At 46.8% G+C, this 14,865-nt stretch overlaps 1 protein-coding gene across 8 annotated transcripts in view; it reads right to left on the bottom strand.

Annotated features, from left to right (window-relative positions):
- The window catches only part of Eml1 (EMAP like 1), a 163,219-nt gene that overhangs the window by 53,600 nt on the left and 94,754 nt on the right, over positions 1-14,865 (bottom strand). For all 8 annotated transcript variants that reach the window (XM_036205667.1, XM_036205665.1, XM_036205671.1 and 5 more), the window contains one exon: positions 8,896-9,028. In XM_036205667.1, coding sequence (XP_036061560.1) covers positions 8,896-9,028 — 133 coding nt within the window. The remainder of the gene's footprint in view (positions 1-8,895; positions 9,029-14,865) is intronic.

Here is a 14,865-nt window from a genome sequence, read left to right as displayed (position 1 = left end):
TTGGCAACACAATGCACAACCGCTGGGTCTGGACTGTTTCCAAAGGGGATTTTGTCCTTGAGCACCAGGCTAACAGCCCTAAAGGCTTCTCTTGAAAACAAACACCCACCATGCATGCCCTCAGATGTCCCAGCTTGGTTCATTTGGAGTCGTGATTACAACATGCTTCGTGATTGTAAATGTGTTTATGGAGCCCGATCTCCACCCTGTTTTAACCTCCACATTCAGGAAGTCTGCCTGGCTTCTTTTTGCTGTCAGAAACCTTTCCTAATGAGAGACATGTCACCACGTCCCATCCAGCTTCCCAGAGAATTGGGATGCACACCCACAGAAGCCCATGCAGCTGGGAGAACCACAGTCCTCCGAATTCTCAGCTCGAAGTCTAGATAACTGGCACACGGCCAGTCCAAAGCTTCATGCTGAGATCAGCAGAGCCTGTGAGTTGGATGGATCGCTTTGTGAATTGAAAAAGAAAATCTAGAGGGGATGTAGCTCTCTCGTAGTGTCTGGCATGCACAAGGTCCTGGGTTCCATTCCCGGTACCACAAACACTGCCAATACTACACTACAAAAGGGCACGGTGGGGGAGGAATGTCTACAGAGCTAGAGAAGGCATGTTTAAATGCACACACACACACACACACACACACACACACACACACTCACATACACTTGCACATCACATAGGCGTGTGCACACACATACAGCATGGTAGCTACGTATGATTTTTTTTTCCCTCCTCTCAATCTTCCTTCTCTCCTCTTAAGATAATACTACTGAAAACCCTCACTACCCAGGAGCCCCTTTGTGCAGGGCTGAAATGAGGTAAAGACCCAACCACCACCTCACTTCACACCTTGGCAAACCAGAAAAAAACAAAAGAGAGGGTTGACAGAAGAAAGGAACCAGTCGAGATCAGCGCGGGAGACACGGACATGAAGCAGGAACATAACGGGAAGGGAAACAGCAATACCAGCAGATGGATTTATAAAGAGTTTGACAGAACCAAATACCTGCAGTGAAACTGAAGGAGGAAAAGAGAGAGGCGGTTGAAATCCTTCAAGGGTGAGTTGGAAGAACGACCATCACAACTGATGTCACCCCAGGAACATAAAGACGTGTAAGAGACTGCTAGGAGTAATTACATGATGGCAAGTTGGACAGCCTAGAGGGAGTGGACACAGTCCTAGAAATACGTAACCTAATAAGAATGAATTGTAGGCCGGGCGGTGGAGGTGCATGCCTTTAATCCCAGCACTCGGGAGGCAGAGCCAGGCAGATCTCTGTGAGTTCGAGGCCAGCCTGAACTACCAAGTGAGTTCCAGCAAAGGCGCAAAGCTACACAGAGAAACCTTGCCTCGAAAAAAACAAAAACAACAAAAAGAATGAATTGTAAAGAAGTTAAAAATACAAACAGACCCTTAATTAGCAAGGAGCCTGAGCAGCAATAAGAACATCTCCCCAAGAAAGAAAGCCTCAAGCCAGTTGGCTTCACTGGAGAATCGTATCAAACACCGAAAGATTAATTAGCATCAACCCCCCTCTTCGGAACCGAAGGGGACAGAGAGTTCTGGTTCCTTCCATCTGACAAGTATCACTCTGATTCCAAAGCCAGACAGAGACTTACAAAAAGGCCAATGTCCTTGATAAAAATCTATTGAAAAGGAACGTTCTCAACAGAACACCAACAAACTGAATTCAACAAGATATATAAAAGATGGGACAGCCTTTAATCTCAGCACTTAGGAGGCAGAGGCAGGCAGATCTCTGGGTTTGAGCCTGGTCTACAGAGTGGACAGCCAGGACTACACAGAGAAACACTATCTCGAAAAGAAAATGGGGGGGGGGGATGAACAGAACTAAACAGGATTTATAATTTGAATCCAAAGATGTTTCCACAGCTCAAAATCAAACAATGTAGACGCCACGTTCACATATGAGGAGCAATCACCACAGTCCTCTCAATTGATGTAGACAAAGCCCTTGAGGGTCAGTGAGGCGGCTCAGTGGGTAAACGCTGGCCATTCAAGCCTGGAAATTGAATCTGACCAAGCCTGAGATTCGTGTGGAAGAAGGAGAGAACCAGCTCCTATAAGTTGTCCTCTGACCCCACATGCATGCTGTGGCGTGACACACACCTGCAGAACAATAATAGATAAAACACAATAAAATAATTTCTAAAAAAGCATTCAAGAACCCCTTCGCGATAGACACTCAAAGAACTAGGAACAGAAACAAACTGCTTCCCACACAGCAGAAGCAACACAGAAATCCACAGCTACCACGCCAGGATAGAAGGCTGAAAGGATTCTCTCCAAGAGTGGGAGAAGAGCAGCGAAGCTCACTGTTGCCTTTAGCATCCTGCAGAGTACTAGAAATCCTTGCCATAACAGTTAGACATGAAAAAGTAAACCGTTCACAGTGGGAAGGAAAAGTACACCTCTGTGGACAACATGCTCATATGTAAACACAAAGAAAACAAAACACAAAACTTTCAAAAACCACACACACACACCAAAAAAACCAAACCAACCAACCAAACAAACAACAACAACAACAACAACAAAAACACCTAAGTAGGAGAGAGAGAAGTCCTGGGTTGACTGTGGATTGTTTGTCATGGGCATAGTCATGTCAAAAGCTTCAATGTCTCAAACTTGTGATGGGGCAAAGCCTTCCTCAGGTCAGAAAATGTCCACCGTAGCTCTCTGCCCCAGATTTGTATGGCCTGAAGACTGCTCCTACCAAGATTAGCTAAACATGCCTCCTTGTTCAGCTGTACATAATAACTCCACCCCCCCACGCCCCGTGATTATCTGTATGTAATAATCCACTTCCTTGTTCAGCTGTATTTGTGCAATAATCCTGCCTCCCTGTTCAATTGTCTATAATAAACACCCTAAGCTTCCACAATGCTTTATCCAAGGACCTAGACCACCCAATCCCAGCTTTTCTGTCTATGTGTGTCTGCCCTTTATCCATTCCCTCATGCCCCAGTCCAGTCAATCCCGGGAGCTATGCAGAAGGAGGCAAAACAAATGATCTGAGCAAAATTTCAAGATTAAAAAAGTCGGGTGTATTTCCACATGACCTGAAAGGGAATGAAGAAAACATGTCTACTTATCACAGCATTAAAAATAACAAGCTAAGCTGGGTGGTGGTGGTGGCGGCGGCGCGCACCTGTAATCCCAGCACTCGGGAGGCAGAGGTAGGTGGATCTTTGTGAGTTTGAGGCCAGCCTGGTCTACAAAGTGAGTTCCAGGACAGCCTCCAAAGCTACAGAGAAACCCTGTCTCGAAAAACAAAAAAACAAACAAACAAACAAAAACAAACAAACAAAAAACAAAACAAAACAAACCCAACAAGCTAATTAGGAACAAAGTTTTCTTAGAAGATAAAAGACATGTACATTATAAAACCATACAATTTTGCTAAAATTAAAAAAAAAGATATAAATAAATAGAAAGACCATGCTTGTGGATTGGTGGTACTTGGTGGCCATATTACTTAGAGAAAACTATGGATTCAGTGCCATCCTTATTAAAACACCAAAGGCAATTGTGATAGTTAGTTGTTATCAACTCAACACACATTAGCATCACCTGGGAAGAGGGACCCTCAATAGGGGAGTTGCCTTCATCCGACAGGCCAGTGGGCATGTCTACATATAGGGCATCTTCTTGATTAATGATTGATGTGGGAAGGCCCAGCCCACAATGGGAGGTGCCACCCTTGTGGTCCTGGGCTGTATAAGAAAGCAGGCTATGCAAGAGTAGCACTCCTCTATGGCCTCTGCTTCCGTTCCTGCCTCCAGGTTCCTGCCTTAAACTCCTGCCCTGGCTTGCCCTGATGATGCCCTGTGACTGGAAGCCAAATAAACCTTTTCTTTCCCGAGTTGCTTCATAGTGTTTATTACATCAACAGGAAAGCAAAGCAGGACACAGGATTTGCAGAAGTCGACAACGCAACCCAACACTCATTTGAAATCCCAAATCCCAATCCCCAAACAAAAGACAGGGGTGAGCGAGGGAATAAAGATGGAGGCTTCACATTTCCTGATTTTAAAACTGCAATGATGAAGACATCAAATTCTGGCAACAAAGATAGTTTTAGAGGCCAGTGGTTTAGAATAGTGAGTCCAGGAATAAACCCTTGCACACATGGACAAAAGATTGCTAATAAAGACAGCAAGACTACTCAGTAGACAAATGACAGTCTCTTTATGAATGCTGGGAAAATGGAAATAGACATGGCAGGAGAATGAGGGTGGGCCTTTGCCTTATATGATGTCTAAAAATAACATGGATGTGACTAATGACCTACAATTAACACCTAAAATACATGGGAGAAGACTTAGAATGTGGGATTCAGCAATGGTTTCTTGAGCAGACACCAAAAGCAAATATAATCCGCCCATCGAACCACAATCTGCATGTCCTTAAAGCCTCTTGATGGCAAAGCAAATGATCAACAGAATGGAGAGTGACCTGGGGACTTGGCAGAACACACCTAATAAGTGGTGAATGTTTAGTATATACGGAAGTTCTACAGTTCCATAACAACAACGACACAATCCAATTAAAATACAGGTAGGTGAGTGTGGTGTCACACACCTGTAAACCCAACACTATGGGAGCCGAGGCAGGAGAGTCACAAGTGACAGGACAGTCTGGGCTATACAGCAAGATATTATCTCAAGAAGCACAAATATGAAAAACCTAAGTACGTATGTAAAGATGTCGGGTAGATCTACAATCATTTGAAAAATTATCTACATCACTATTCATAAGATACAAGGGCCAACAAGATGGCTCAGTGAGTAGAGGTTCTGTCTCCAAACCCGACGGCTAGAGTTCCAGCCTAGGGACCTACATGGTGGAAGAGAGAAGCGACTCCTCCACATTTTCCTTTGACCTATACTAACAGGCCATGACATCACACACACACACACACACACACACACACACACACACACACACTCAGGCACACTTACACAAATAAACAAATTAAAATGTAATAAAAAATTTTAAAGACAACTGTAGTTACCTACACATTTAATCCCAACACTAACAAGGTAGAAGCAGGAGAATCTCAGTGAATTTGAGGCCAGCCTGGTCTACATAGTGAGCTCCAGGCCAGTCCGGGCTGCACAGATTGGGGGGTGGGTAGAAACACAAATCAAAACTACATTGAGAGATGATCCAACACCATTAAAATGCCAGCATCCAAAAGAAAAGAGAGCCAGGCTTAGTGGCTCATGCCTAGAATCTCATCTAGGAGGCCAGAGAAGGAGGGTCATGAGTTCAGGGCTAGCCTTGGCTACAAATGGAGACAATTTCCTAACATAACCAAAACAAATAAGCAAAAAGAAGAGAAAATAACAAAAGCTGGGAGCTGGAAAAATTCAACCCCTTGTGCATCACTGGCAGGACTGTACAATAATAGAGTTCTTATGAAAAGTTGCGTGAAGAGTTCTCAAAAGTTTAAAAACAGAATTACTACATGATCCATCAACCCCACTGTGGATAGACTTCCCAAAGGACGGAATGCCAGGCCACGGAGATAGCTGTGCCCAGCTGTGTTGACTACAGCTGTGTTATAGTAGCTAAAACACAGGAGCAATTCCTGTCCCCCACTGGATAACAAGTGAGCTCTATACACATTTGAGGGAATATCGCTCAGCCTTGGAAACGAAATCTGTGATACACTACAGCAGGCATGAACCCTGAGGGTGCTATAATTAGCAGAAGGAACTAGTTACAAAAAGGCAAATATGTAGTTCCAGTCACATAAGTGTGGAAAGCAGCCCAAACTAGGCCAGTAAGACGGCTCTGTGGGTAAAGGCACTTACCACCAAGCTGATGGTCTGAGTGCTAGCCCAGGGCCCACAGGGTGGAAGGTGAGAACTGAGTCCTGCAAATTGTTCTCTGACCTCCATATGGACACTGTTGCATGTGTATGGTGGTATAACACACACTTGTTATTATTTATTATTATTAAAGTAGTTAAAACCATAGAATCAGAGGGAAGAGGGGCAGTGCCAGGGGCTATGGGGACAGAGGGCAGAGGTTTTAGGGGTGGAGAGGTTCCATTTTGTGAGTTGAAAGGCTCTGGTCATCTCCTGGACAACAATATACAAATATTCCTACCCTGATGAACTACACACACAAATGGGTAAGAGGGCAAATGTAATGTTAGGGGCTCTTTGATTAAACACACATACACACACACACACACACACACACACACACACACACACAGCCCTGAAACTCACAGAAAAAAGTCAGTTTTGTTGGTGTTACATCTAGAGACTGAGTACTTCCTGCCACTGTCAGTTAGAATCCAAAAGTCATTTTGTGTTGGTTCTAAAAAAAAAAAGATGATCCAAGCGAGGGTTAAAATATGGCCAAGTATAGCACTCCAGGGTTTTAAAAAGCACCATAAAACCAATTTTCTTGAGAACCATGAAAAAAATAAATAAATAAATAAATGCACAGAACTCTACAGCAAGAACTGTAAGGAGAGTCTGCTTGGTGAATGGTGGACCATTCTGATCAATTCTACGTATATTTCAAAGATGGCATAACTTGAACACTGCTGCAGATGTGCGTTGTCCGGCCTGCCGACAGTCAGCAGGGTAGCTGGGTAGAGGCGTGAGGACTGAAGAGACAATGAATCTGGGAAACTGAGTCAGTTGTGGGCTCCCACAGTGCATCCCTTCTTTAGGATGGATTTGAAATCAGCTCTACCCTCACCACCTTTGGCCTACTTACAGCTTCTCCTCCCGTCGGAACTATGACCACTCGTTCCTCATCTCACTGTCCCGAACTTCAGCACACTCCCCAGCTGCCACGCAAGGAACAACCAGCAGCACCGGGAACATTAGGAAGCTGTGCACTTGGTTTCTGTTTTCTCTGAAGTCACTATCAATATTCTCTGGACAGCCAGATGACAGCATCAATCCTAATAAAAGCAGAGCCCCCCCCCCCCACCCCGCCAGAGGTTGAACACTCTCCATGGGCCCCACAGGCACCCTCTTCTCCCATGGATCTCTCAGTGACTGTGATGGTCAGTTTTAATTGACAACTTGACACAATCAAAATCAAAACAAAGAAGAGATTCTGGATGGGGGTGGGGGATGGGGAGATGCCTTGGCTATGTTGGCCTGTAGGAATGCATGTGGCGGATTTTCTGGATTGGGTTTATTGAGGTTAGAAGACCCTTTTTAAATGTGAGCAGCACCATTTCAAGGGCTGGGCCCTAGCAGACAGGCATGCACTCATTCTCTCTGCTCTTGACTGTGGGTGTGACTAGCTGGTTTAATATCCTGCCTTGACTTTTCCAAAGTTGATGGGTTGTAACCTGGAGCCGTGACCTAAAATTTCTTCCTCGGCTGCTCTTTTTTTTGGGGGGGGGGTAGGGGGGTGGAGGAGCGTGAGACAAGGTTTCTCTGTGTAGCTTTGAAGCCTGTCCTGGATCTCACTCTGTAGACCAGGCTGGCCTCGAACTCACAGAGATCCACCTGGCTCTGCCTCCCGAGTGCTGGAATTAAAGACACGAGCCACCACTGCCCAACTTCTCAGTTGCTCTTTTGGGGGGAGGCATTTTATCATAGCAACAGGAAACCAAGCTGCTGGGATGGCCATAAAATGCTCCACATGTCTTGTTCAGGTGCCTCCCTGTCTCACCTGATGGGTGGAAGGACAGTCAGCAATGACCCAGAGAGCAGTTACCATGGTCAGAATAAAGTTGACATAGGCCCAGAGGGGCACCCACCATATAACAGCAAGCTTCTTGGGTGGGGTAAGTGGGACAGAGGCACCCAGCCTCCGCTGAGATGAAGCATCATCTCAGGAAGGCATGCCTTGAGCCCAGATACATGGCTGGGGTTCATGGCCACCCTCTTGGGAGGGACCTCAAGAGCAAACTAGAGGAAATGCTGTGAGGGTAATGGCTAGATTTCCGTCCTAAGTCACAGAAGCAGCAGATGCAGCCCACAGGTGTCCTCCAGGAACTTCAGTATCCATACCCAAATTTTCAGTGTCCCTAAGGCCACTAGCATTTCAGTGACCTCCACAGGTTCCGCTGTGTTCTGTGTGTATGTGTGCACGTATATATTTCTATGTGTGTGCACATTTGTATGGAGCTATGAGGTTAAAGTCAAGTCTTTCTTGATTGATCTCCACCTTATTCATTGAAGCAGGTCTCTCAGTTGAATCCAGAGCTCACTGATGGGTTCTGGGGATCTGAACTCTAGTCCTCAGCCTTGCCGTTTGCATGGAAAATACTTTAGCCTCCACACTATCTCCCTAGCCCTCTGCCTCATTCTTACAACATGTCTATAAGGTAGTTTCAGAGGAATGTCTTCCAAGCCAGCTATACTGTAAAATGAGTGTGCATTTAATTTTCTACAGTCTAAGAATTAACATCACTGAAATTCGACAGTCAACAAGTCACCAGAAAGTTGAAAGTGTACTGTGATCTATCTGAAGTTAACACAGGCTTCCAGATTCTCACCATAAGGCATAATTTAGAAGTATGAATTTACCCAAATCTTACCAATAAAACTTAAGGTTGCTATGGCAATCTGAATGTTTGCTATATTGCATATAGGAATGTGGGTTGCAGTCCCAGTTGCTTTTAAAAAGAACCATAAATAAAAATACAAGTGCCTTCCTGATGTTTGATGTTTGGGCTGAGACTTCACAGGCAGCACCTTGAATCTAAAGCAGAGGAATGCTGAGTTACCATCCCGTGGATGGCAACACGTCACAGCCTGGGCTTCTAAAAGCCTCAGCTCAGAAGAGACCACAAGCATCTTATGAGAAAGAGGTGCTCCTTCTAGACCCCCAAGAAGCTGCTTTGAGGAGTCAGGGGGTCCCTCATGTAGCTTACCTTTTGGTTACTGGCACAACCATTTCTTTCCTGGACCCCGAGGGGGATGGGAGGGAAGCACTGGGTTTCTTTGGTAACACGGTGCCATTGTTGACGGTGGTTCTCAATGGCAGGGTCTGCCCCAGTGGTCTCGCTGCAAGAGAAACATAGGATGAAGTCAGAATTTTCCCCATAGCAGCAGTAACACTCCATAAAATCCAAGCTTCACAGAACCAGAGCTGCACAGAACCTGAGCTTCACAGAACCAGAGCTGCATAGAACCAGAACTGCACAGAACCAGAGCTGCATAGAACCTGAGCTTCACAGAACCAGAGCTGCATAGAACCTGAGCTTCACAGAACCAGAGCTGCATAGAACCAGAACTGCACAGAACCAGAGCTGCATAGAACCTGAGCTGCACAGAACCAGAGCTGCATAGAACCTGAGCTTCACAGAACCAGAGCTGCATAGAACCTGAGCTTCACAGAACCAGAGCTGCATAGAACCTGAGCTGCACAGAACCAGAGCTGCATAGAACCTGAGCTTCACAGAAACAGAGCTGCACAGAACCTGAGCTTCACAGAACCAGAGCTGCATAGAACCTGAGCTTCACAGAACCAGAGCTGCACAGAACCAGAGCTGTACAGAACCAAAACTCCACTGAAGATGATTTCAATTCTAAAAGCTAGCAGTAGTGGTGTAGGTACCAAGGCAAGTCAGTGGGGGACTTTTCTTTTTTTTTTTTCTTTCTTTCTTTCTTTCTTTTTTTTTTTTTTTTTTTTTTTTTTTTAGCAATGGTGATCTAACAGTGATCCCAAACAGCATCCTCTCACCCTATACAACTAAGTCACAAGCAATGAGAAGCACAAAACTGAACATCTCTAGAAGCAAGCTTTGAAGGGCTAAGTGATCTCCTGCTGCTGCTGCTCCTCCTGCTCTCCTGATCTTCCTCCTCCTCCTCCTCCTGCTGCTCCTCCTCCTCCTGCTGCTCCTCCTCCTCCTGCTCCTCCTCCTCCTGCTGCTCCTCCTCCTCCTGCTCCTCCTCCTCCTCCTGCTCCTCCTCCTCCTGCTCCTCCTCCTCCTCCTGCTGCTCCTCCTCCTGCTGCTCCTCCTCCTCCTGCTGCTCCTCCTCCTGCTGCTCCTCCTCCTCCTGCTGCCCCTCCTCCTGCTGCTCCTCCTCCTCCTGCTGCTCCTCCTCCTCCTGCTGCTCCTCCTCCTTCTGCTCCTCCTCCTGCTGCTCCTCCTCCTCCTGCTCCTCCTCCTCCTCCTTCTGCTCCTCCTCCTCCTGCTGCTCCTCCTCCTTCTTCTGCTCCTCCTCCTCCTGCTGCTCCTCCTCCTTCTTCTGCTCCTCCTTCTTCTGCTCCTCCTCCTCCTGCTGCTCCTCCTTCTTCTGCTCCTCCTCCTCCTGCTGCTCCTCCTCCTCCTGCTGCTCCTCCTCCTCCTTCTGCTCCTCCTCCTCCTGCTCCTCCTCCTCCTGCTGCTCCTCCTCCTCCTGCTGCTCCTCCTCCTTCTTCTGCTCCTCCTCCTCCTGCTCCTCCTCCTCCTCCTGCTCCTCCTCCTCCTCCTCCTGCTCCTCCTCCTTCTTCTGCTCCTCCTCCTCCTGCTGCTCCTCCTCCTTCTTCTGCTCCTCCTCCTCCTGCTCTCCTGATCTTCCTCCTCCTGCTCCTCCTCCTCCTTCTTCTGCTCCTCCTCCTCCTGCTCTCCTGATCTTCCTCCTCCTCCTGCTGCTCCTCCTCCTTCTTCTGCTCCTCCTCCTTCTTCTGCTCCTCCTCCTCCTGCTCTCCTGATCTTCCTCCTCCTGCTCCTCCTCCTCCTGCTTTCCTGATCTTCCTCCTCCTGCTCCTCCTCCTCCCGCTGCTCCTCCTGCTCCCCCTCCCCATCTTCCTCCTCCTCCCGCTGCTTCTCTCCCTCCTCTTCTCTTCTCCTTATCCTGCTCTCCTCCACCTCCCACTCTCGCTGCTTCCCAAGCACTTAGATTACAGATGTGCACCATCGTGCCCAGCTTACACAGTGATAGGATCAAACCCAGGGCTTCATGTGCCACCCGAGCTATATTCCTAACACAATGATGTTGCTGTGGTAGTTGAAGATACAATGCTGGTCCAGTTTCACTTCTGGTGCTGTGATAGGCAGCACAGGGGAGAAAAGGGTTGATTTGCTCCACAGTTCCAGGTTACGGTCCATCACTCAGGGGAAGTCAAGGCAGGACTCAAGGAGCCAGTCTCGGCACATCCACAGTGAAGGGCGGAGAGGAAGGGATGCATCCACGCTGGCTTCTGCGCCTTCTCTCAGCTTCACCTCATGCTGTTCAGGACGCCCTGCCCAGGAGATGGGGATGCCCACATGGTAGGTCTTCTTCCACCAATTAAAGCTCCAGACAATCTCACAGACGTGTCCACAGGCCAAACTGACCTAGGCAGTGCCTGGAGACTGAGACACTTTTCTCACGTGATTCTAAGCCACGGCAAGCACAGAGTTAAAACTAACCATTACAGGGCAGAGAGACGGCTCAGGAGTTAAGAGCACTTGCTGCTCTTGCAGAGGACCTGGGTTCGATTTCCCACATCCACACAGTGGCTCACAACCATCCGTAACTCCAGTTCCAGGGGACCCAATGCCTCTTCTGACCTTCTTGGGCACCAGGCTCATGTGTGGAACTTACACACACATACAAAGACAAAACACTCTTATACACAAAATTTTAAAAAAATAGCCAGGTGGTGGTGCATGCCTTTAATCCCAGCACTCGGGAGGCAGAGGCAGGAGGATCTCTGTGAGTTCAAGGCCAGCCTGGGCTACAGAGAGAGTTCCAGGTAAGGCATAAAGCTACACAGAGAAACCCTGTCTCAGAAAAAAAAATTAAAAATAATTAAACTAACCATTACAAACATCAAAAGCTTGACCCATGGGAGAAAAATGACAAAGTGGACCTCAATAAGAAACTTACAAGTCTGCCAAAGAAACTGAAAGAGGCTGGAAGAAAATATTTTCCAATTGTGTGTCTGATGAAGGACTTATACAAAGTATAATAAGAACTCTGAAAATTCAACATTAAAAAAATAAATGGCCCAATTTAAAAAAATGAACAAAAGATCAGAAAAGACAACTCACTAGCAATCTTCAGGTGCCAAATGAACATATGCAAAGGTAGTTAACATCACTCTCATTAGGGAATGCAAATTAAAACAATAATGAAATATCTCTATACATCTATCAGAGTGGCTGAAATCCTAAAACCAATCCTGGCCAGGACAGGAGCCACAGGAACCCACATTCATCGACAAGGGAAATGAAAAATGGTGCAGCTACTTTGGAATACAGTTTGGCAGCTTCTTATAAAGCTAAATATAATCTTACCATATGATCTAGTAATCATTCTGACACTAAGAATTTACCTAATTGTCTGAAAACTTATGTCTCCACAGACCTGCACATAAATGTTTATAGCAGCTTTAATCACAATTGTCAAAAACTAGAAGGAACCAAGATGGCCTTCCATAGGTAAATGGATAAACAAGCTGGTCCACCAAGCAGATGGTGCCTCAGGGATAAAAAGAAATGAGCATTACAAGGGTCTAGTCTGAGTAAGGGTTGACTGGGAACCTGGCAGAATCTAGAATCACCTGGTTCTGGGCATGCCTGTGGGGGATTACCTTGGTTATGTTCATTAAAGGGCAAAGAAAGACCTGACCACTGTGGGTGGCACCATCCCCTGGCTGGGATCCTGAACTGTGTAACGGAAGAGAGACTGGGCTCAGTAGGGACCTGTATTCATTGCTCTCTGCTTCCTGATTGTGGATACAATTGTTGCCAGCTGCTTCAAGTTCACCGGATCCCACCCACTTGGTGGGTGTGAGATGATCTGGAGTGAGTGCCTGCTCCAGAATCTAAATCTGGAGGGAAGGGGAGGGTCTGAGAATCTGCCACTCCACTTGGCTCTCAGGCAGGGACCACACTGAGAACAGCTGGCTATGGCACTGTCAATCTGATTGTCCTCTTGTCTTTAACCATCCTATCACCCTTCTCTGGGATTCCTATCAGGTGTGTGATGGCTATTCTTGGCTGTCAACCTGACATCTGGAATTAACTAAAACCCAAGCAGCAGGGTAGACCTGTGAGGGATTTTATTTTTTTAATTAAAATCACTTAAAGTGAGAAGACATACTATCTTTGTTGTCATTTGTTCTTGTTTTTTATTTCAAGACAAGATTTCTCTGTGTATTCTTGGCTGTCCTGGAACTCATTCTTTAGGCCAGGTTGGACTTGAACTCAGAGATCTGCCTGCCTCTGCTTCCAGAGTGCTGGAATTAAAGATGTGTGCCGCTATGACTGGCTGAGGGAAGATCCATTATTTTTTTTTTTTCTATTTTCTTTTTGGTTTTTCGAGACAGGGTTTCTCTGTATAGTACTGGGGCCTGTCCCGGAACTCCTTCTGTAGACCAGGCTAGCCTCGAACTCACAGAGATCCGCCTGCCTCTGCCTCTCAAGTGCTGGAACTAAAGGCATATGCCATCACCACCTGGCGGAAAGATCCACTTTTAATCTGGATCTTCTGAGGTGGGAAAATCTGCTTCTGATCCAGGTCTTTGAGGTAGGAGGATCCATCTTTAATCTGGGCCACGCCTTCTGCTGGCAGCCTACACGAGAACTTGGCAGAGGGAAGCTTGCTCTCCTTGCCTGCTTGTTCTCGCTCTCTCTGGCAAGTCCACTCCTTTACTGGCATTACAGTCTGCTTCTTTGGTATTCCAGAGTGTACTGAAGACCAGCTGAGACATCCAGCCCTGTGGACCAACCAACTACTAGATTCTTGGACTTTCCATCTATAGACAACCATTCTGGACTGCCTGGACCACAGCCTGTAAGCCACTCCAATAAACTCACCATAAATATAGTCACTCTATCAGTTACGTTCCTTTAGAGAATCCTGACTAACACAAGGTAGCAGCAGACTCCTCAAAGGCAGCCTTTGGTTGACATTGTTGCTGCAGGTAGCCACTCACTGTCCTAGAGCCATGGGGGAGGGGTCACCTAGACACACACACCCACATTCTATCCTCATGCTCGACTCTACACCCAGGGCCAGAGCCCAGGCTAAATACTGCGCCCCTTGGGACAATAGAAAGACACGGTCCACCACTCCTAGCCCTCCCTCAAGGGCTGAGGGAGGGAGCCTGGGAAGAAAGCCTACGCCCTGAGGACTCAGCGACACCAGCTAGAGGGACAGTGCCACACTCACTTAGGGATCGTCACAGAATCAGATGAAGTCTTAAATAATCTGATCTTTTACTTTCATTCCCTACCTCTCTATCCTAGAGGGGAGGTGGAAGCAGAGGGAGCCTGTGTGTGGTGACTCCAGCAGAGGCCGGCTGGGAAGGGTCCATAAAGGACCTGGCAGAGCAGAGCCCAGCTGTCACCACACTAAGAATGCTGCACGTCACCAGCTACCCCCAACTGGTCTGCTCCATCAACAGTTGGCTTCTGAGAGGTTACACCTGCCACCAGCCCAAATATAGGGGGAACCTGATACAGATGGCCTCCATATCCACGGGTTCAATGCCCGTGAGCTCTTTCAACTGAAGACAGGTAATGAATGGCTTTTAAAAGTCATGTTTTCTTTTTCTTGCTATTATTCCTTGAATAACACAGCTCATATAGCATTTACATTATATTAGGTATTGCATGTGACACAGGTGATTCCAATTATACAGAAAGATGGGTGTGGGTTATATGCAAAACATTTTGCCATTCTATGTGAGGGGACCTGAACAGCCTCAGATCTGGGTATTTGTGGGCCCTGGAACCAGTCCTCAGGGATGCCTATGTTTGTCAGTCAGCTCACATTATATTTCAATAACGTAAGATGGAGTACACACTGTTCTTCCAGAGGACCCGAGTTCAGTTGCCAGCATCCATGCTGGGTGGCTCACCACAACTGCCTGCTAACTACGTCTTCAGGGTATCTAACACTCTCTATTGGCCTTTTTGGGCACG

The sequence above is a fragment of the Onychomys torridus genome, chromosome 14, assembly GCF_903995425.1.
Source record: "Onychomys torridus chromosome 14, mOncTor1.1, whole genome shotgun sequence".
Lineage (NCBI taxonomy): Eukaryota > Metazoa > Chordata > Mammalia > Rodentia > Cricetidae > Onychomys > Onychomys torridus.
Note: the sequence above shows the minus strand (reverse complement) of the source record. Positions and strands in the feature narration are given on the sequence as shown.